The sequence below is a fragment of the Kwoniella bestiolae genome, chromosome 4, assembly GCF_000512585.2.
Source record: "Kwoniella bestiolae CBS 10118 chromosome 4, complete sequence".
Classification (NCBI taxonomy): Eukaryota; Fungi; Basidiomycota; class Tremellomycetes; order Tremellales; family Cryptococcaceae; genus Kwoniella; species Kwoniella bestiolae.
The window spans coordinates 1848417-1870936 of NC_089244.1; the positions used below are offsets into that span (position 1 = coordinate 1848417).

At 47.7% G+C, this 22520-nt stretch overlaps 6 protein-coding genes across 6 annotated transcripts; 3 read left to right on the forward strand and 3 right to left on the reverse strand.

Moving 5' to 3' along the window:
* Nucleotides 1-373: 373 nt before the first annotated feature.
* Nucleotides 374-3731, reverse strand: I302_106271 (uncharacterized protein; the record flags this gene model as incomplete). Its single annotated transcript, XM_065870240.1, has 16 exons — nucleotides 374-415; nucleotides 509-541; nucleotides 599-647; nucleotides 734-755; nucleotides 837-866; nucleotides 932-1041; nucleotides 1111-1130; nucleotides 1223-1372; nucleotides 1445-1500; nucleotides 1572-1715; nucleotides 1794-1814; nucleotides 1961-2363; nucleotides 2438-2800; nucleotides 2874-3009; nucleotides 3096-3530; nucleotides 3616-3731. The coding sequence occupies 16 exons, from the start codon at nucleotides 3729-3731 to the stop codon at nucleotides 374-376; spliced, it is 2130 nt and encodes a 709-aa protein (XP_065726312.1).
* Nucleotides 3732-4698: 967 nt separating this feature from the next.
* Nucleotides 4699-7722, forward strand: I302_106272 (uncharacterized protein; the record flags this gene model as incomplete). The annotated part of the gene is made up of 5 exons (XM_019192016.1): nucleotides 4699-4854; nucleotides 4916-5421; nucleotides 5568-5877; nucleotides 5963-7624; nucleotides 7690-7722. 5 exons carry the CDS (start codon nucleotides 4699-4701, stop codon nucleotides 7720-7722), a joined length of 2667 nt encoding a protein of 888 aa, XP_019046646.1.
* An 809-nt stretch (nucleotides 7723-8531) lies between these two features.
* I302_106273 (uncharacterized protein) lies at nucleotides 8532-10676 on the forward strand (the record flags this gene model as incomplete). The annotated part of the gene is made up of 5 exons (XM_019192017.1): nucleotides 8532-9260; nucleotides 9357-9478; nucleotides 9570-10203; nucleotides 10273-10434; nucleotides 10515-10676. The coding sequence occupies 5 exons, from the start codon at nucleotides 8532-8534 to the stop codon at nucleotides 10674-10676; spliced, it is 1809 nt and encodes a 602-aa protein (XP_019046647.1).
* A 676-nt stretch (nucleotides 10677-11352) lies between these two features.
* I302_106274 (uncharacterized protein) lies at nucleotides 11353-15673 on the reverse strand (the record flags this gene model as incomplete). Its single annotated transcript, XM_019192018.1, has 5 exons — nucleotides 11353-12094; nucleotides 12168-12735; nucleotides 12790-13403; nucleotides 13461-14091; nucleotides 14158-15673. 5 exons carry the CDS (start codon nucleotides 15671-15673, stop codon nucleotides 11353-11355), a joined length of 4071 nt encoding a protein of 1356 aa, XP_019046648.1.
* Nucleotides 15674-17551: 1878 nt separating this feature from the next.
* Nucleotides 17552-20288, forward strand: I302_106275 (uncharacterized protein; the record flags this gene model as incomplete). Its single annotated transcript, XM_019192019.1, has 10 exons — nucleotides 17552-17702; nucleotides 17782-18263; nucleotides 18371-18613; nucleotides 18736-18880; nucleotides 18954-19033; nucleotides 19091-19191; nucleotides 19258-19309; nucleotides 19371-19523; nucleotides 19638-19875; nucleotides 19981-20288. 10 exons carry the CDS (start codon nucleotides 17552-17554, stop codon nucleotides 20286-20288), a joined length of 1953 nt encoding a protein of 650 aa, XP_019046649.1.
* A 294-nt stretch (nucleotides 20289-20582) lies between these two features.
* Nucleotides 20583-22008, reverse strand: I302_106276 (uncharacterized protein; the record flags this gene model as incomplete). The annotated part of the gene is made up of 6 exons (XM_019192020.1): nucleotides 20583-20919; nucleotides 21012-21050; nucleotides 21287-21549; nucleotides 21634-21720; nucleotides 21802-21894; nucleotides 21964-22008. The coding sequence occupies 6 exons, from the start codon at nucleotides 22006-22008 to the stop codon at nucleotides 20583-20585; spliced, it is 864 nt and encodes a 287-aa protein (XP_019046650.1).
* Nucleotides 22009-22520: the final 512 nt, after the last annotated feature.

The window sequence follows — 22520 nt, forward strand, 5'->3', positions numbered from 1 at the left end:
TTCATCGGTGGAATCCGACACGGGATTGATGGAACAGAATTGGATTGTATGCAAGATACCTGTCAGTCCTTGTGTCGAGAGTCTCTACAATCAATATGACACCCTAGACCCAAGCTCTGGGATGCGCAGTCAGCGTGGGAATGAAGGATGAAGGTGAACGGAGCATCCAACGCCTTCATTTAGTCGTGCTCATGTACGGAAGACGTGCTCGTCGGCAATGGCGAAATGAGCAATTCGGTCCATAATTGGACAATCTCAAAGACGACGCATCAATACAGCAGAGATGGGTTTCGCCAAATATCGGAATGTTCTAAGCTACTCGTAGCTACTGCCAGATGAGATAATGCACTCCTCACACGGCAATCCTGAGTGCTCAGTGCCCAATCCATTCGTCCAAGAATTGGAATATTTCCGCCTACGAATCCCAATTATCAGTGTATTATTCTCCGATATTTGAAGCTTCATCCATGTTGGGACATGACTATATATAGAAAAGAGCTCAACTCACATACCATTGCTTGACATTATTTGGCTTCTCCGGCTACGATCATCGGTCAGCAACTTCCCGCTGGGACTCATTGGATGTAGGAACAATCACCTTGTGCCCTTCATCTGGGAAGTACAGCAGCCTACTCGGTACGCCCCGCCTGGAAAGTAGGAATCAATCAATATCGAAACAATCAATATCGAAACAGTCAATATCGAAACAATCGAGCACGAAAAGCGGTCTCACCATTGCAAAGCGGTGAAGGCACCTGTGACCGCGATTGAAGAAGATCGTCAACAGCGGTATCGTGAACATATAGATCAAGTCCACGCAGGTCAGGGTTACTCACAGATGGCGTTACTCAGCCGTGCTCTAAAATCTGCTCACAGTTATAACAATGTCAGTGTTACAATTAAAAGCCATCACTTGAGATTCCCAACTCACCTTTTCCGCCATGGACGACAAGCGTGGGTGTTTCCCACTTGTTCAGGTATTTAGCAGGATTATAATCGCCCGCTTGGAACTGATCAGTATTGGGGTCGATGCCGTTATCCCTATTGATTGAGAAAGGTGCGTCTATCGTTTTCGTTCTTCCGGTTTTTAGATAGCCTCAAACAACTTACCAGCCACAAAGCCACAATTCCTACAGAGGTTTTGGGCAATTAGCGCATACTGTATACCTCGCAAGTGTTCCTGGCTTGGGAGAAAGCAGGGTACACATGAACCGTGACTTACATCCGTCTCGTAAGCCAATGTAGTCTCTTCGAAGATCCCCGCATGACATACCAGAGCCTTGAACCCGAAACAATCATTGCATCCGTTGATACGGTGTATCAGCTGCCCCCCAGATGATGGACCTAGTGCTGCTGTTCGTTCGGGATCAATCTGCAGCGGGTTATAGCACGGCAGTATCAATACAGCATTTGAAGATTAAGGTTGAAAGTGATTAGGACGTACCTGAGGGTATTGAGCTAGAATGGCTTTATATCCTCTTTCGAGATCCGATACATCGCCTAGACACTCGCTCTTAGCGATGTTACATGACATGATGAGCGGTCTTAGTTGACCATGGTTTGTAACTCACGACCTCCAAACTCGTATCGCAGTCTATCGACGAAGTCTTGACCATACCCTGTAGATCCAGTGGGGTTGATGGACAAGACGAAGTACCCATAAGAAGCGTACAGAAGGAGGTTCCATCGGATGATCCACATATCTCGGCAGGCACCTAGAGTATTCATGGCAATCCGACAGAGTCGTCTACAGTTAACAGGTATGGCTGTTGCCTCAAGCTCGGCTGACTTACTTTGGGGTCCACCACTGAGCGCTGAGTCGTCAACACAGTACATTTCGTTCGACCGAAGGGGACCCCGAGCTGATCACTTACTGTATTATGAGAACTGTGATTCGAAGATACATAGTAGTCAGTACAGAGCCTCATGCAGAGATGGGACGGGTGGAATCGGCGCTCACGCATAGGATAAGTTTTCTTTGGAATTTCACTCTCATCAAAGCCCTTAGGTTTCACAGTCCAACCCATGACCCTTCTTTCATCCACCCCCTCAAACCAGTACTCTTCCAACTTCAATCCGTCAAGCTTATCCCCAAGGAAAGACGACGACCAATCCGTCAGCTGAACGATCCTCGTTGCTTTGGTATCGCCTTCTTGAGGTATACGCAGGAGGTAATCACTCAAAGGGTTGAACATGTCGCTCTTACTTATCAGGATCGTACGTTCATCCAATACATTGAGCGAATCGGTAACCCCCTGATGGTGCAGGGGGATCGGTTGTTGGTTTGGTCCGGAAATGAAGTACGGTAAGATCCGTCCGTGGATCTCCGAGAGCCAGAATAGCGATTTCCCGTCTATGGAGAACTAACATAGCGTTGAACACGATTCAATCAGTCTACACCATCACTCGATCACTCAGATGAGGGAACGGGGCTGACCTGAACTTTACTCGGACTGGCATCCCACCCCTCTACCCACCTTGTTTTTTGACCAAGTGTAAAATCCCAGGAGGAAGCGAGTCGCTTGGAAGCTTCGTTACCATCTATCTCTCGTTCAGTCCATACAATTTGGTTCCCATCCTCAGAGGACGAAAGAAACTCGACCTCGCCATGACTGCCCTTCGAAGTCAAGTTGATCGGTTGACCACATATGGGACTGTCCGAGTGGGGCTGTAAAGTGAAGACATAGATGTCCATGCGAGTATGAATGGCTGGGTTGAGTCGAGGAGGCCTCGTAGCTATGACCAGCCGAGAAGGGTTGAGCGTGACGGTATCAGCTGAGAATGATGGAATTTGGGAGTACTGCAATACACGTCGACCCATAGCATTTAGTGCCCACTCTCTCTATCCGATGTTGGTATGGAGCATCACTCACAAGGCCAGTATATTTCAGAACGTTCCAATTCCTTTGTCCCTTAATATCACCTATGGTCCACTTCCCATCTTCCTGTATCACTCCGACCAATCCGATGGTGTAGACTTTCCCAGGTACTCGCCACTTGTCTTTGTATCTGATTTCCACAATGTCGTTAGTCCTTTCTCAGCCCATTGAAGGTCACCAAGTACTCGAACAGTTGTGGAAGGACGCGGCACTCACCTTACATACAGCTCATCATACCTCACACCACTACCAGCGCCAACAGGTTTCATCTCCTCTTCCTCCAGTCTTTCGAAATCACCGTTCCCCTCCCACACTTGAGCTCTGAATGCTAGAAGTCCTGTCGTCCGTTCAAAAGCGATGAAAGACGGGTCAATCCCCTTGGGGAAAGTAGTCAGCTCTCTATGAGTATCTGTGGTGGCGGGAGGCGCGCTGAGGTCCCTGGAAAGGTCGAAGTACTTGATAGTGAGATCGGAGAAGTAGCCTATGGCGTGGTCGGAAAGCCAGAAGAGCGATTTGGCTTCTTTAGCTAGACATGATAAGAGCAGGATAATTTCTGCCTTTGATATAGATGTCATGTCATCTTCTCTCATAGTATCTTTCGTAAGATCGTTGTAGGGAGGTAGGACAACCAGGTAAACCTTGCGTGACATCCTGGGAAAGATGAATACATAAGCTAGTCCATCAGCTCCGGTGTAGTCAAGCGATAATGGCTGTACATTCGGTAAAGTCAACTCACTCTTGCTTGTCCTCATCCCACTGATCAAGTACATTGAGGACCCTCTTTCCGTCTGGAGAAGGAATACCAGCTTGGAGTCTGGGGGCTGCCACGAGATCTTGGTAAGTGAGAGTCATTGTTCTCTTTGCTATACAGTACGATCGGATGAAGTATTAGAATCAATGTGATTGTTATTAGAGGATTGTAGTATAGGTCAGGTAGGTTGTCGTTCGCACTTGTTCCCGTAGGGGACGGTTTGATCATGACCTTGAGCTTGAGCTTGAATACCGTCTCCCTCTCCATTGTAGTAGGAGGTATAAAGGAAAGCGAATTCTGGACGTCCTTTGATGGAGGCAGGTATTGGAACAAGTCACTTGAAGATATGCCTTCTTTACCAACTGGCAGATCGACAGTGGGGGATGGAAGGTTCTTAGAATTGTGGATATGGTTGAAGTAAGACGAAAGAATCGTTCAGTATGATATGGTGGAATTGTCTGTCTGCTCCGCAAAAGTGAATCATCATCCAGTTATTGCACCCATGGTCTGCCGGAGTTTATTATACTGAGCACTGAGATCGTGATGATAACTCAACGTGTTGTATATACGAAGAGAACTTGTATACATTTTCCTAGCATCGTCAGGTCAGTGAGCCTCCAGCTTAAACCTGTCGAGGCGTCTGACGTCAGAATACTGCGAATTCCGACGGAAGCAGATTCGCAGCCCATGCGATTGTTTGCGCACAAGTCATGTACGCCACCATTGACGGAGTTGACTGAACCATTGGGCATGGGTCATAGTAGTATATCACAACGCCCTTGAATAAGAAGAAGAGCGATGTAGAAAGATGAAAAGTGCGAGTATGATATAATGAGAGAATCGACTCAAGTTCACCTGAAACACGAGATGAGAAGAGATGAGATGAGGTGGGGGTGGGTTGTGCACTGACCTCTTCCATGTTGGGAACTCATGGGTCCGTGCTTTTTCTCACTCAACGTATATAGATTGTACTTGGTAATTTTTTGCTTTACTCTTCTCTTCTCTTCTACCATTTCTTCTCACATCAAAAGTCTCTTGTTATAGCTCAGACACGTCAATCTCGACGACATGTCATTCGCAAGCTCATCACCCACAGCTCGAACTACGATACTATCAGACGCTCAACTTGGTCTATCCCTCTTGTTTACCGACCATGCATACTCGGAGATCCTGGAGCAGATCTTTGGTCTCTTGGAGTTGAGGGACACAGCAAGACTGCTCAAGGTAAGTGTGATGATCAAGGTCCACTTACAGTAATGTATCCAGCTGATTCAATAGATGGTAGGTCAACAAACATACCAACCAAGTATTCACCTCATCCTCTAAACTTCAGCTATCCTATCGTCGATTCTATCATGCCATGCCATCTCCACCTCCTACCAAACTCACCGAGGATCGCAGAACGACCACCACACCGTATTCAGAGAAATTACACAGATTACTGGAGAAAGAAGAGCGTTTGGAATCGTTAAAACCAACTTCCATCAGGTGTATTCATATCCCGAATAGTACCTTGTTCGAGCTTCAGGCTGGGTACCTCCTCATTGGAGAGAGTATGAACAAGATCAGAGTCAACCCGGCAGACGATAAGGATGGTTACATGAAGGATACATTCAGTATTTGGAAGTTATCCTCGAACGAAGATGAGCAGGATCAACATAGTCCTGAGAGGCTGAGGGGTGGATTCAAGCATCAGGGGTACTGGAGATGGAGGTATAATTTGGGAGGGGGGATGTATAATATGATTTCGATGTGTGTAGAGGATAATATAGTTGCTGTGGTGCGAGAACTGTGAGTAATGTCGATTCTTTTCATGTCCTACTGTCTTCTCGAAGCGAAAAAAACGAGTATCGACAGAGATCTCTCCTTCCTCCCGATTGAATGCTGTAGGCACATACTTGCCTAGTGTCCGACTGACCTAGAGTCTGATCGCTCAGTAATGAGATATCGTGCCATTCCCTGCCCCCCGATACCAACGCCTCCACTTACGTACAGATCCACTTCTTCCGAATACTTCCTCCCAAGGGTACACCCACTCCCCCTAAAGGCACATTCCAGGGAGCGACTCGACATCCCGAAGCAGCTTTGAGTTTTATCGAATTGAGAATACCAGCCAAGCACCACTTGCACCAGATGAAACTCCAGTTAGCGCCCAGAGGGAAGGTAGGGTTATTGCTCCGACCTGTTCATGGAGCGGATTTCGGGTTTCTGGGTATATGGGATTGGAAGAAAGGTGTTTCCTTAGGTGTGAGTGATCAGACATACGTCTTACGCTATGAAAAGATTGCAAGTGAGATATAAGGAAGTACTGTTGACCAGTATGGACTTCCAGAGAATTGCACCTTCTCCTAATCTTGTCCTTCCCAACGACTTCCGTTTCTTCGGCAACTTCGTCATCGTATCTGCTCTTAGGGGTGTTGAATTACCAGTGAAACCAAAAAAATCAGAGTCAAAAGGCAAAAGCAATGACTCAAGGAACGAGGATGGATCTAAGCAGTTGGGACATACGGAGAAGAAGATGGCTAAAGGATACAAAGTCAGAGGGAAGACCGGTCCAATCCCATCTCGACATGATCGACATCCCGATGACGACTATGGCGATAGCGCAGACGAGCAACGGGGATCCAAGACGCAAATCGATGCTTTCTTCTGTCTTGATACGTACGAGTTACTCGACCTCTCGAAGGGTATCAAGCCCTCGCCATTCGCTCATAGAGCTTACACGGATATTGGGTACGATCCTTCTGAACCTTGTACATGGGATCATGAAGTCATACCTATCTGCGAAAGTATCGTTAGCTTTCTACCGCCTTCCTTCAACTCCCTACCCGAGTGCCCGCTCAGTCCCTTCGGTGCGATCCTTCCTGGCTTTGCTGGACCTATGGTGTCTCCAATAGCGTGCGATCTGGGAGAAGTTCACATCGATGATGTTTTGCTGAAGGGACAACGAGACGGAGTGATAACTTTCACGATTGAAGTCTCCATCGCTGTTCCCATTAGCGGCGAGGACGCGTACGCGCAATGTCAGGGTACGATCAGTCTTAGAGAGATCATCCGTCAGATCACCTTGACTCTGACTGAAAGAAATAGACTCATGGGCCTGAAGGGGGATGGTATTGTGGGAGAGAAGGATTTAGCAAATTTGTGGTCTGTTGATCCTTCGGTGCAGAGGGCCCTGAACCGTCAGTTAGGTCTGGATAGCGAAGCGTTTTTGGCGGAGTTGGAAGAAAAGGGTTGGGAAACGGAGTCGGAAGATGAAGAACACGTACCATCCGGTAGACGTAGTAAAGATAAAGGGAAAGGGAAAGACAAGGGCAAACCGCCTCAAAAGAACAAATTACCACCATCTCCCTCGGATCTTCCATTCAATGTCCCCATCTCATCGGCTTCGACTTCGCACAACGACCGAACAGGGCATTCAAAGGGGAAGGCAGGCGACACACCCATCAAGTACATCCAATATGATCAATGGGAGAAATCATGCTCATTTAGATTCGTCAATCTTTCCAAACGACCCGCGACGTTCGGGAGTAAAGTGATATTGGCTGAACCGAACTATGAGAAACTCAAGTCGATGACAGGTTCATCTTCAGATAACAGTCTTACCGGAGAAGGACCTGGATTTATGCCTACAAAGTTGATCTTGAGGGATTTCAACCCTAACTTGGTGAATAAACAAGACAACCTAGGTTCAGATAAATCATCTTCGGACCAGGTCAAGATTGCTCCCGCATCGGAGGGGTCGGAGTTGAAAGACACAATAATGGGTGAATGCAAATTACTCAAACCAATCGCCTTACCTAAATTCACCAGTGCAGTGAAGAGGACAAACTCTACAAAGGATGATAGGAAGGTATCGACCGATCTTATATTTGATGTGGACCACTTGGAATCGCATTTGAAGTTTAGACAAAGTGAGATAGAGTTCATGTGGGATAGGAAGCGGAAATTGCTGGAATTATTATTTGACGGGGATCGTTTGGTCATGTATATGGTGAGTTATACATACTTTGAACGCAGCTGGGCTTGATTACTGATGGACTTTGGGTGGTGTGTTAGCATAATGGTGCGACTATCATGGCTTTTGATTAGCGGGGACACATCCTTCTGGACGTATATGGATTGGATGGGTATGGACGTTGTATATACTTTAGTTGATAGACGAATGGTAGATGGATTTATGCATTGTTGGTACAGTAGTAACGTGGAATGAGTGAGGTAAGAGGCTTGGGGCTCGGGGTTACGTGACGAGATAAGGATAATCATGACAAAGAATGGATGACGTACAACAGGATCACATGCCGAATACTATTTACTACCGTGCTTACTGTAGTACGAGTGACATGACAAGCTTTACTGTTTAACCTTTTTTCGTATGACGATGTATGACACAGGGGACAAGCAAGGAGTGGTATGTACTCGTGCTCGTACTGTGCGTTGTACTTGTACCACTTTATTACTTTGTGACTAGCTTATCTACTAGAGTCAACTCGTCAACTTGGACTTGGGCTTGGTTGATTCGGCTCAAGGCAAGTTTTGCATTCGATCATAGTTAGTCTTGTTTACTCGGCAGTGTCAAGGGCATACATACATCATACATCGCCACCGCATCATTGGATCATTGCCATCGTACTGCACCGATTGACTGTACCAACACCACTGTCAATCAACGATGAGCAATATGACTAGTGTTAAAAGTATTTAAGTAATACAGATAATTTACTAACTGCATTCATTCTCATTTCCTCATCTCGCTTCTCTTCTCTCGTCAGCGCATCATCACATACATCTTCCTCTCTCTGGTACCGTACTCTTCCAGAATACGATCAACTCGCACATTGTACATTATCCCCCATAATATACATACACATGCACTGACCACACTCGCACTTCCCCCCGCCATGCCCAACCGACTCCCTCGCCATCTGATGGACCGGATCCTGCAGCTGCTCGAACCCCTCGATATCCTCCGCTGCGCAGCTGTCTCCAAACACTGGAACGACGTTGTCCACAAATCGGTCTACATCCAGCTCGCGCTCCGACAGTCTCTGCACCAATCACAGCTGTACGACGGAGAGCGCGACTTCCCCCCTGGCGAACGACTCCGGCGACTCATCACTCGGGAGACAAACTTGGATCTGCTCAGACCCAGGATCAGCCAATTCGACCTGCCCTCCGATCAGGTGCTGCACACCGTTGCTGGCAAATACGTCATCACTCAACCACTGAACCACCACGATCCGCAGATCGATGCCGGGCTGGAGAGGGACAAGGAAGGGAGATACACGTTGTGTACTATATGGACGTTCAATGAACCCAAGAAGGTCAAGGTATCTTTCAAGCCTTATACAGACCTTTTCGACCTCGATGCCCACCAGGATGTGATAATTGTTCAAGAGGATGAGGGACGAGGGCAGGACAGGAAGACGAACCTCAGGATGAGGGTGTTGCATCTCTTCAACGAGGGCGAGGAGGCACAGCCATGGGATCAAGATGCTTTTAGGATCCAGGAGGAGGGGTGGGAAGGGGAGGAACCGCATAATGTCAGCTTGACGATCGATGGGAGAGTCATGATTTGGTGTAGTGGGATCGTGTGGATATACGATTGGAAATCTGGTGAGAAGCTGGGTGTGAGTGACATCTCCGCGTGGTGTATTTGGTCGTCGTTGAGAAAAAGAAATATGGACATAACTTCAGCTCATCTTGATTTGATCCGTGACTCGCAGAGAATCCCTCCCACATCACCTACCATTTGGGAAAGCAACTTGGGCATGGCATGGGCAGGAAACAATATAGCCCTAGGACTGGACATGCCGCATGATCCGAGTGATCAAGATTTGGAACATACGTGAGTGACATTGGATCCTTCAGAATGACATTTACAAGTGGAGAAAGGAGAATACTTGACGTGCTGACTTGCCTTTCACCCTGGATGATAGCGAAGCATACCTCGCAGTATTCGAAGTGGACACTTCCTATCCCGGAACCAGTTCACTCCCACTCTTGCTGGAACTACCCTTCTGTACGGACCTCCTGGACGATACCGTCAGAGATATCCTCGACCTCCCAGAGGACGCGACGATCATCGCTCGAAACGGGGATCACCTTCCCTTTTTACAGCGAAACGGTCCCCTCGGTCTCATCCTCGTCGCGACCGAATTCATAATCAACGAAGATGCCGTCTGGAGGCTGATCATCGTCCTACCCACCAGCGAATTACAGAAATTCGAGTTGCAGAAAGAACGAAGGATCCCTCCACCCAACGTAGCATGGGGTAACGAATGGGATCCTTTCGCCGGGTTGGAGTCGATCCCTTATTCCACTTGGTCGGGGCATACTTACACCTGGGCCGAACCTGCCCATTCACCTAATTACTATCACGGGTTTTACGAGGCGCAAAATTCACTGAGACTGTACCACCACGACTTCGCTTTGATGAACTTGCACGGACTGTTGCAGCTCACAGTACTGGATTTCAACCAGAAGAGACTGAGGACAATCGCCAGTGATTTCAAAACGTTGGGTGGGCTGGGGGAGATTGGGGAGATCGAGACGCAGGCTGATGATCGGGAAGTATGTGTTCAGTCTCGGTGGGATTCAAAGACCAAGATATGCTGATTCATATCCTTGTTGGCGGTGTAGCGAAGGAGACCAATCAAGTATAAGAGGGAGGTCATCCAACCTATACATGGCGACCGGGATAGCAATCTGGGGTGCGCAGAGATCGGTGGTCAATTTGTCTTGGGTCAGAAAGGTCGCGTCAACGTCATGCTTTTTGATGGGGAGAGGTTGTTCCTCCAACAGGTGAGTCGGATCATTCCTTCAACTGTGCGAGTGCGAGTGCAAATGCGAATGCAAATGGTGACGATCTGACTGCGCGACAGAGAACCAACGGTACGTGCTGGATATTGGACTTCGGCGTGAAGGAGATAGTAGGTATGGAAGGGGAGATACCTCGAAGGGAAGGGGGAGAGGGTAACGATATTGATGAATCTATGGGGATCGAGATTGATAAGACCAACGAGGTGGAAAATGGATGTCGGTAATTCATGGTGAATGGGGAATGGGGGTTGGTGTCGAGAGATGATTCGGTACTAGTCGACTGGAGATGGAAGTTGAGGACACCATGGATGAACATACGCTGCAGAAGAACGGTAAATGGTAAGATCAAGTCTCGTTAATTGGCTACAACATTCATGCGTAGAATTGCAGAAATTACATGTGCTGGATGAACAAGATGAGTTGCAGAACAATCAATCAAGTATCATGTGTCCTGTCAGGTAGTCTTGTCCTCATATGAATTGATTGACATGTACAAGTCAGTCTCGCTGGCGATATCACTTGACATCCGGTCAAAAGAGATCGATGCGATGCAATGCATATATGATCAAGTCGCGTAAGTAGTGATAGATGGACAGATCTATCAGATAATATCGAAAAGATACAGTATATCAAATTGTATAATAGCAGTTTTCAGTGTCTATGGGAATTGAACAGTTAATAAGGTGTTTTAAATTTCTAAAGTATTGATATATGGCTACATTGGTTTTTTTCAGGCTATTCGATTGAGGAAAAGATTCAAAGAAAGGACGAGAAGTAATAGGCAGTGACATGAAGTGATTATTGAATATGTAAAAGTAGGCTGAAAGATGCTAGATTATCAATATTTGATTTCTAATTCCGGTTCAAGCCTCTGACTGAACCCGTGAAGTACAGCACAGTCTATTCCCTCTTCTGACCAGGAATAAAGCTTAACGGCGAGCCTCCTCCCGCGCCGACACTCGCAATGGTACTGTCCGGCTCCAAGCCAAGCTTACTCCTACTCCTCAATCTACCGCTCTTCTTCGGACTAAGTGGAGACGAGCCAGCAGTGATCGAGGAAGTTGACGATCCTCCCGAGATGTACGTTGAAGAGGTGGTGGTAGTCGTCGAGTCGGACCCGGGGGAAATGATCGGATCCACAGCCTGACGCATCTTCTTGAAACTTGGTCTCTTGCTCAACCCACTGGAAGTGGTCGAGTCAATCTCTCCCAGTGTCCTCGTAAGTGGTTTACCCGACATCCCCGCACTCGTAAGTGCTGGTTCAATCTCCAATTCTGTGGGCGAAGCTCTCCTCTTCACATGGGATTCGATGTCATCGTCCGTTCCAACACTTGGAATTGTACCGGTACTTCCGGCAGTGGAATTCGATTTAGCGGTATTGATCAGTGGAGGCCTCGAGTTTCGATTCGATTCATTCTCTTCGTCGAGAATATGCAAGTAATTATGTATGATTGCCCGGTGGACGAAAAGGTATTGTCGAAGTGACTGGACGAGGGACATTCGTTGAACTCGCATACCCTCCAAAACCGAGGCGATAGGGTTGGCCATCTCGCTGACAGGCGAAGGATTGCGGTTTCTCGTGTCGGATCGAATGATCGGCATGGGCGCATTCGAGTTCTGCGTATTGGCGTTTTTGGACATTCTACAAATGACCCAACGATTGGTAATATCAGCATGAGATTTTAACACGGCACAGCAGATCACACCGGACTTACGCATCAGGAGGGAGCATATCCGAAGAATGCTTCGTAGAAGCCAGGCTGGGTCGACGCGTGTCACCGCCGGCCTCGCTAGAGAGATAAGTCGAGACACTACCTCGATGTTGGAAGAACTTCTCATCCCTTGGTGGACCTTGCGGCTCTTCAGTTACATCCACATCCATCTTCTCCTCTGTGGGTTGATTCGAAAGGTTCGCAGCTAATGCAGCAGCAGTTAGAGGCCGGGAAGGCGGGGTGGGCATCGTGACAGTCGTCGCCAGCGGAGAAGGGGATGAAGTCAGGATCGGTGGAACCAGATCACCGGACGACGAGACACCGCTGACGGGTGGCGATAGGAACGATACCGCTTTCCCGGAATCCAGGCTGCCGCTCTTATGTCCAGAGTCTGAGCTACCAAAAGTGAATGCCGCAGTGCGAGAGGGGAGCGACGATGAGCGTTCAATATCTCGATCAGCGGTATTCAATGTTCCGGACGATCCTCTTCGAGCACGCAATTCCCTTCGCAATCCATCTAAGATCGCATCAACAACGATGAAACTACCCGTTCGACCAACACCAGCGGAACCTACGGTCACGCATTAGTGATTTTTGAACTCGCAGGGCAAGAATGTGCACTTACAATGTACCAAGACTGGCGGTTGGTCACATCGGTCCTCATAACCAGTAGTCTCCGACTCTTCCACAGCACCATCAACATCCTTGATGAGGTTGAACAAAGTCTCGGGAGTTTCGGGAACATCGAAATCTGGCCAACCGATACATTGAATCTGGACGATAGTACGCGGCGGCTCTTCAGGTTGATCACTGTTCGTCAATCTGAAAATTCGCTTGATGTTCCGTTCTTTGCCAGTAGGGAAGGAAGATGATCGAGGAGTGACAGCAGCAGGCCCAAAGTCGAACCCTGTCGTAGGCTGGTGGGCCTGATCCTCGCCGCCTGTCTGTGACACCACATGTAGATGTAAGGAACCATACGTTTTGTCTCCCCAGTAATTACCGCACTTGATGAGACCACCTTCGAATTGCTTGGTAATCATCACGATGACTCGAACACCTTGTTCCCAGACCAATGTCCAGAAATCGTGGTATGTAGCATCAAGGGGTCCCTGAGTGGCGATATAACGTCGAGAGGTACCTCGAGGTTGAACATACGAGGCATTGATGTAATCTGAATCCTCGTCAGGTGGTCTTTCCAATCGCACTCTGGAGAAGTCGTATGGCCAAATATTCTTATATCTGAATTCACCACCATGCGTCAGCAGCAATTATCATGTCTATCCAACAGTCACTCACCTATTCTTCGTCCCTCGCTCAACACCAGCAGTGATTGAGAATGGAAAGTAATCATCCTGTAGCGTCGCCTCTTCGCCGTTCCAGTTGGTCAACCTTGAGACTTCTTGCGCGTCGTTGTGTCTTTTCTCTGCCCAACTCTCTTTCCCAGCTTCAGCACCCAACGCCATTCCTGAGCCTTTACTATGCCATTCCATGACAGTTTGTAATCTCTTCTGTTCGTTCAACTCGAGATCGTAGAACTGATTGGCTAATTGATCCATACTTTCCTTCTCAGGCATGGTAGCGAGATTTCTCAAAAATTGGGGTAATTCTTCAACTCGGCTCATGACTTGATCCGGTAGATTGAGGGGTATTCGTTCAGTGATCCCGCCATGTGAAAGTTCGAGGTTTTGTCGGATGTTATCGAAAAACGGATTGGCGGGTTGAAACTTGGCTTTTTTAGGTGATGGGAATGCGCTCAGCGTGAGGTCGCGTCCTCCTGCAGATGAACCTGGTCGTTCGGTAGCCGCTGAAGATTGTGAAGGCGGCATGGATATGCCAAAAGGATTGGCTTTGAAGCTGAATCCCGGTGCGGGCGGTATAGAAAGTCCTGTCGGCGGTGGTGCACGACCTTTCCGACCTCCCGTAGATTCTGTATATTGTACATCAGTGTCAAAAAGTGGGTTCAACGAATCGGGTCGAGCGTGATCAAGCTTACCTTGCCTGAAAGCCAAAGTACCCAAGGTACCAGCCATTAATCCTTTATTCACCGCTGCATTCGTCGCAGCTATTGTGCTTGATCCTTGAGCCGGAGCTTCATCGGCTTCATCTTGCGCAACTAATCTCACTTCTCCATGTGTAGTGAGAGCGGCATGACCACCTTTGACGAACCACATATGACCGGTATATCCTTCTCTTTCGAATTTCGATGATAAACCATCCAGAACACTCCCGTCCGATACAGCAGCACTGTCCCCATCTACGAGCACGATATCTGCCTTCTCCCGCCACCCCAAAACCGCTTCAGATGTGTACGGTGGTAACATCTGAACGAGTTTATCGAGATTGAAAGCGGGTCTACGAAGGAGCGTTGATGGAATGGGCAAAGAATGAGATGAAGGGATATGGGATTGCTGAAAGGATGATGGGGGACGTACGTCCAGAATAAGGGTGGAAGGGGATGATAACAAGGGTAAGAGGGATCTTGCATTGATAGGATGTAACCTCTTACCCCCTGCACCAGGCGAGGATGTTGTTGAGCTTGAGGCGAGAGGGCTTGGAGATTTGCCTCCTCGAGAAGGCGGCAGTGACAGAGAAGGTACGGCGTGGCTGTTTTTGGGTACTGAACCTCTTCGACGAGCTAACGCGGGTGGTAATGGTGATGGTGCAGTCGGTTCATGAGAAGATGCTCTAGACGATGGTCCTGACTCTCCTTGACTGGCACCTTTTGTCATTGGTGTAGATCCCGTTGAAGCCATAGCTTTATACCGCAGTAATGTTTCATTGCTCAAACCCCTTGCGGGTCCAGGCGGCGGCAAATTCATGGGTGGCGGCGATGATAATTGCATCGGAGCCCTACCGGGACTAGACCCTGGTCCCCCACCTGTGGAATCTGCTGATCCCCTTCTATCCTGTGCGCCTTCTCCCCACAGATTCGCTCCGCTCCAGCTCCCACCGATGTTAAGCCTCTCGAACGGGTATCCCAGATGTGGACTACCTCTTCCCATCGGACCACCCTCCAGAGAAGGGGTAGGTGCGCCGGAAGTCGCTGCTAAAGAGTGCCAGGGCGAGTTGACACCCGATCCAGAGGAGGTGGCGAAAGGTTGAGAAAGGGGCAGATTGAAGGCGGGCGTTCGACCAGATGGGCCAGCAGGGGTCGGATCGGGGGAACGGAACGGTGAAGATGCCATCGGCGATTGTGTAGGTGATGGCGAAAAGGGTACGGGCGGTGGCGGGTTTCTATGTTCGTGCGCTGATGGAAAATTTGGTATATTGGTGGGTGGAGCTTGACGACGTCGATCTGGAGTGGTCTTTGACTTTGAGTGAATGGCGGGGAATGTGAATTCAAAGGCGGAACTGGGTGGAGTGATGGAAGAGGATGTAGTCGGTGCCGAACCTTTCGACCATCTGTCCTCTTCCGTGTCATTGTTCTCGTGCTGTTCTCCATACCCATGCCCATTGGACCGATACCCTTTCCCGTCTCCACTCCTATTGTAAGTTGGCTCCACCTCCATGTCGTGCATTGAATCTGCTTCGTAAAGATTACTTGAAGCGTGGCGAATTGAATGGTCCTCGATTCTAAACGTGATACAGCTAACTATTGATGATCATCCATCTTCCAAGGTGTTGACCATGCAATGATTATTGAAATACTACTTGTTGATGCATGTGCAGTAGTCGATACTGAACGATTGGGGTGAAAGGTATGGTGGTGTCGCGAAGAACTTGTGGATTATACTGTATTCTATTTAGGTGGAAACAAATCAGGTCCAGGGAATTTTTCACTATTATGGTGTATGACGTGTTGTACGAGTAGTCGTAAGACCAATGAAACTAACTGTTGATGACGGCGGCTGATGCTTGATGGATTGATGCGCAGATATGCTTTGTCGACTATGCGGCGTATTATACGAGTGAGATAGAGATGGAGAGAGAGGAATCAATCATGCGTTATGAATGATGATTGATTGATTGATAGATTGATGACCAATGAAGGGACAACAAAATATGGATGACAATCGACGATGACGATGTTGGATGGGTCGAATAATGACTCAGTTGGGTCGGCTATTAAAGATGTTCAAGGAGAAAAGAGAACAATGAAAAGATGAAGCCGCGTCGTGTTTATGTTATATGAGAATGCAGATGAAGATGAAGGCTGTCTACTGTATGTTGTATGCGGGATATATAGGGATGTCGAGTGGAAAGAGTATACAGATACATATATCGAATGTATCGTCGTTCTTTTCTTCCCTCTCTCTCTCTCTCCCCCATTGTTAAAGCCGAGCTGTTCCCTGCCTTTCACCTGTTTTTTTCGTTGGCTTGAATGTTGAGCTAGGGCTAATCGAGATATTACGGTGGCAGTGACGTAATGTTTCCCTAAATCATACATCATCACCCCTCACATATATATATATATACATATATTCATATAGAATTGGCTGTGCGTTGTTGGCTCATATACAAAGCTGGAGAGCCCATCATGAATACACCCCTACACCCATCTCAGGTGTTCCAGGCTCTGCGATCCAAGTGTACGCTAATAAATACACGAATAGGGAGTACGAGAGACGATACTTGAACTTTACAATCCTGTCCATCCTATCCCTACTGTCTTACTTCGTCGGACCACACACAGCACGGAATACCTCGTAAGTGGCACAGCAAATCAGACACAAATACAAATCAACGGAACGCGACGAAGCAATTACAAATCATCCTCACCCTCCATCATAAGACTGGTTTTCAGAGGACATGCACGTAAATACCAATACAAATACAAGTTTAATACAAATTCATTTCGGGGCAGAGTCAGTCCACCAACGGAATTAGGTCGGTCTACTATGTAGCATGACCCCGGATTGAACTTGACTCGTCATACCTTACCGTAATCCCAAAGAATATGACTTCGATTTAAGCGTCTTTGCGTTACTTGGAAGGCTATGAGGTCAACATGTCGAAATGAATTGTGTCCACTGCTCGCTAAGAATGCAAGCCACACCGTGAGCTTCGGACTAGGAGTCATGGTATTGTTAGTAAGTGTCAGTGGTGTGTATAGATGATAGCTCATGGTCCAACCTTCCGTAGCTCAAGACTCGAGATCCCGAAGCGGGAAATACGGACGAAGGTCGTGCAGAGACGGGTCCTTTTTTTGCCTCCGAGCCATAAAGAAACGATCGAGCCAAAGTAGTTGTGAGGCTGATCACTTCTTTCTTATGTGTCCGGCTATCAGGTTATCAGGCACAACTATCTTCCACTCGCATCATTCTATCATCGACAGCTGAGCTAGCTTACAGTCAACAATTACGACACAGATAGATACTCATCATTCATGATAGCTGCTCTGCTATCACATCTTGCCGCATCTACACCTACATCTACAGCCTTCCATCATGGCAGGCGAATCCTCCCAAGTACGCCGATACCATGTCGACTTCAAGAAAGTACCCGGTACGCTCAGTATCACAACAACTCATATAGCATGGGTACCGAAGCAGCAAGGGGCGATGGACCGTCAGAACCAGTCGATGGACAGGGCTATCAGTGGGTCTTGTCTGCCTTTTTCCCTTCTATCGTCTTCAGGCTTCTCAGCAGACATACTGATATGTGGGCTCCACCGTAGATATGCTAGCAAGTAAAGCAGGATCGAAATCCACAAGTCTGAAAATCCTATTCAGAGATGATATACCTACTGGCGGATTGACCTTTGTCTTCTCGAATGGAACGACAAGAGAGAGTGATAGGAAGGAAGTCCAAGATATCTTGATTCCCTTCGTAGCTGCGAACAAGAATCCTCAGGCCGCCCCTTCCGTTGCTGCTGCTGCTGCTGTTACGGCCCCCACGCCCAGTACATCCACTGCCCAGACTGTCTCGTCTTTATCAGCCAAGAGGAAGCTGGACGATATTTCAAGTCCGGCAGGTACACCAGGTACCCCAGCTAGCGTGTCACCGTCCACGCTCTCACCTGCAGTGAGGGCACAACGGAAGAAGGAATACAAGCTACGACAGAAGGTGTTGGAGAAGAACCCTACCTTGAGGATGTTACATCGCGAACTGGTCATTGGGAAACAAATCACTGAAGAAGAGTTTTGGGATGGTAGAGAAGTAAGTCATCACATTCACACCACATTGTATCTCGAATTCTGCCTTGCTTGCATGTGAGGTATCACTTAGTTTTCTCCAGTGCTGACACCATTTCGGTCATGGCGCAGGCCCTTATCCAAGCAGAAGAGATGTTATATTCCCAAAAGCCCGGTCGACCTTCACGACTACTAGACGACAGATTCGATTTAGATGCAGGTAGGAAAGGGAAATCCACCGGTGGGACTGGAGTAGGGATCAAACAGGCCGATCAGAATGGTCCGATCGTCTTGAAATTGTCAAAGGAATTGACAAGGGAGATATTCGAAGAGTTCCCGGTAGTTCAGGATGCTTATGCTAAATGTGTTCCAGGGGTGAGTGGTAGAAGGAACCTTCTGTGTTCCCACCGGTCCCATTTCCAATCATGTCATTTCCTGGCTCTCTGCGCGTTCGATGATGTATCATACTGATTCCCATTCCATCGCGACCTCCATAGATAAGCGAGACCGAATTCTGGTCACGTTACTTCACTTCACAATTATGGGAACGCCATCGAGCATCCGTTCGTAAATCAGCGGTGGACGAGAGCGCAAGGAAGAAAGATGATATATTTGATCAGTATCTGGAAGAACCCGATTGGAGTGTGTACACCCTTTTGGCAAGTATGATGATACCCTGTTCCAAGGTTGCTTACGTCGTATTCCTTGAAAATAGATATACAACCTAGACAGATCCTCCCAGATGACGTTGAGAGGTTTCTGGACTTGGCAGCTACGGAGGAAGATCATGGTGAAGTGAGTTATATTCAAATTCTCCATGCCTGGTGAGATGATAGCTCACCTTGTGCTCAGGCTATCACAGTCAGAGATGTTACGATGCAGGCTGGACGGGAGAGGAGTGCGCTCCCCCTGATTAGAAGGTTCAATGACCATTCGAAGAAATTGTTGAGGGCGTGAATTATTTCCCTTTTTTTTTCAGTAACGTCTCCATCACTTATGATAAACTTGACACCCATTAGGGCCGATGCGAATCGTGACGGTTCCGACCTAACTGATGGGCTATACGGAACTGTGAGTCGATAGTCTCTCGAAATGACACGAACTTGATATTGATTAGATTGGATGATCAAAGGGGATCGACCTCTACAACGAAATTGATCTTGAGGATCTCCATGGACCCGCTCAAGAGAATACGATCGCGTTGGATGTGCAGGAAGCAGGCGAGATGGCTGATAAGCAGGGTCAGGAAGGTGATGCTGGTGTATTGCCAGGAAGGAGTGATGAGGTGGGTTTGATCAATCCCTTTACAACGATTTCATTGCTGTACATGCATACCTTGCTTCTTGGCAGTTGACACTAACGTATGTATCTGCTATGCTTACACTATACCATTTCACAGGAACTGCTCGCCATAGCAACCGACTCAACCAACGACCTATCGACCTTCACTCCCAACTTTGCTGGTATCTGTCTACCCAATCCAGGAGCTTACACGCTCGACGCGGACGGTACCACCCGAACCACCGAGGCCAACCCTGCGTATCAGGCGTTTGCAGAACAGAGAGACGCCCAGGCAGCAGCATATCACGTAGTCAAGGATCTACATGATAGGGCCAATGCGGAGGTTGCTGTGAACTGTGAGTCGAGTAGACAACAACCACTCTTCCCTGATGAGAAATTTCAACGTGGACGCCTGATGGATCATCTGAGTTGATGTACTAACACGTCTTATTACTTCGCAGCACCATTCCCCGAACAACTATATGAACAAATGAAATCATGCCATAATGCCGCTACGGAGTTTCTCCGCCAATACTGGTCTGCCATCCTTCCCTCTCAGCCTGGGACCCTCAATGGCAACGTGAAAGCGAAAGAAGCAAAGGCAATGAAGATGGCAAATTACCTGAGATCGACCGAGAACAAGGTCAAGGCGATCATTGAGACGGGGGTTATATTGGGGTTCGACCCAGAAAGAGTGAGGAAGGCTATGGCTCCTACAGTTGGTGCTGTGCAGGTAGCTTTACGGCGAGAAGCCAAGAGGGTCAAGTGAGCAGGGACAATCACTGATCTTGGGACGACGGGAACGAGTATCACTGTTGGAGATGTTGGAGCTTGTTGTATTCGACATAATACGAGATGAGATATAATGTACATTTTGATCATATGTATTTCAGAACCAAACTATAACCCGAATATGGGATATGATATCGTATTGTCCATGTTTATATGCGTATATGTAAACTAAGATATTAATGCCAGATGGACCGAGGGTATACAATGTGAGATTTGCCCGGTGGTATTGATTTGATTATATCATATGAAACGAGGATAGAAAGGGAGATGATTACAACACAAAGACCAAGCTTGTCAATCCCACAATTACCGCCCCCATCGAGCCAGCCACCAAACCACGATCGGCACCTGACGAAGCACCAGTGGAGGTTCCGCTAGCCCTTGCAGACGAAGAGGACGCTCGAACGGTAGATGTAGAGGTAGATACCAACCCCGGCGCGGAGGTGGCACTGGAAGTAGTCTGAGCAGCAGCCTGCGACACTGTTGTAGGGGGTGTACCGGACGAAGCGGAGGTTACAGTGACAATCGCGGTACTTTGTCCAGCGGCGGTGGTCTGTTGTTGTTGAGAGCTGGTGGTAGTGGTCTCAGGGTTCGAGGAGGAAACGACGCTAAAGGAACAATTTCATGTGAAAAACAAAAAGTTAGCTCGTTTCATCTTTCTTTAGTGTGTTATACCACGTTTTGAAGGAATGAGACTCACGAGGTTGAGGTTCTTGTTGATGCTGTTGAAGATTCGGCACTATATGCAGGGACAAGATGGGTCTCAGTCTGGTTGATCATGCATTGGTATATGGGCGAACGGGTATCATATGTAAAAGAAAAGGGAATGCGGATCAATGAGAGATAGTAGTGGAATTCAGATGGATAGGCGAAGTATGATTATATGTAGTTGAAGTAGGGATGGACTGTGGGTATGAACCATTCGTAGCACAGGGGTATGAACCTTTTAAGGCAGAGGTAAAAGAAGAGACATACGCTGACGCAGATCTAGAGGCTGAAGCTGATGACGAAGCAGCGGCAGCGGCAGAACTAACAGAAGAAGAAGGGGAAGGTTCAGTTTCAGTGGTACTTGTTGATGTAGCTTGAGGTGCAGTAGTGGAAGAGACGAACGATGTTGATGATGGAGCTGAGGAGGCTGAAGCTGAGGAGGAAGAGGAAGAAGATGATCCGCCCAAGGTAGCTCCGTGGGATGCACAGTAGGCTTCACCGTATGAGATGGCTTCTGTTGCGTTTGCGGTCTACAGTTGCAAGGCGGTGGGAAGAGATGAGCCAGATTCCGATTTCACTTTCAGGTTGAGTTGTGGTGTTGACTGATTACTTACGGTGCAGCTCGCACTGAGACAAGATCTGATGGATGCAGTGATAATCTCGTCGGTACAGTAACATTGTATATCACCTTGTGAGCAGGTCTAGTGTTACAATATACGTCAGCTGGCGACACCTTTGTACCAACTGCTGGCCATATCTAGGAGGACGAATGGATCACTCACATCAAACTGATCTACCGAGTCGAAACAATTCTGAGCACATGCAGGAGCCTCTCCATCTTGTCGTTGAACTAACGCCAGGGGAGATGCGATGGCCTGTGATAGGGCACTATGATTAGTATGTTGGACGTGCGCAACAGGTATGGAAGGAACAAAGGGACTCACGAGAGATATGAATGGTAATGCTGTTATAACGGTGGTAAATCTCATTTTTATTTATATGTATGTCTATCTATCTATGTGCAGATGATGATCGTCGCTATAGAAGTCGAGGTGTGATGGGTCTCAACGAATGTAATGTTGTGATGAGAATCAGATATCTAATGGGATGATGAAGGATAATGAAAGAGGAGGAAGGAAAAGACAACTGAATGACAATGTATGGTGTAGATGATCGATCAACCTTTAACCTTGGCAGTGACCTGAATAGAATTAGAATTAGCTCCAATTACAGAGTTAGGATGTAAACGTAATGGGGTCAAATGAAACCTGAATTCTGAATTTGAAAATGTTAGCCCCCTCTTTGTTATTTCTATCTCTTCTCCCCTAGTAGTTCCCCCTGAAACACTTTGATCCCTTCCCTGTACACGTGACTGATTTGGTTCTAGATCTCACTCTGACTCGGTGGCGTAGTGAAGTATACGTGTAAATACCTATGAGCAAGTCAATCTTCCATGCATGCTTCCATCGTTCCCCGCATGATAATAGCCTATACAAAACTT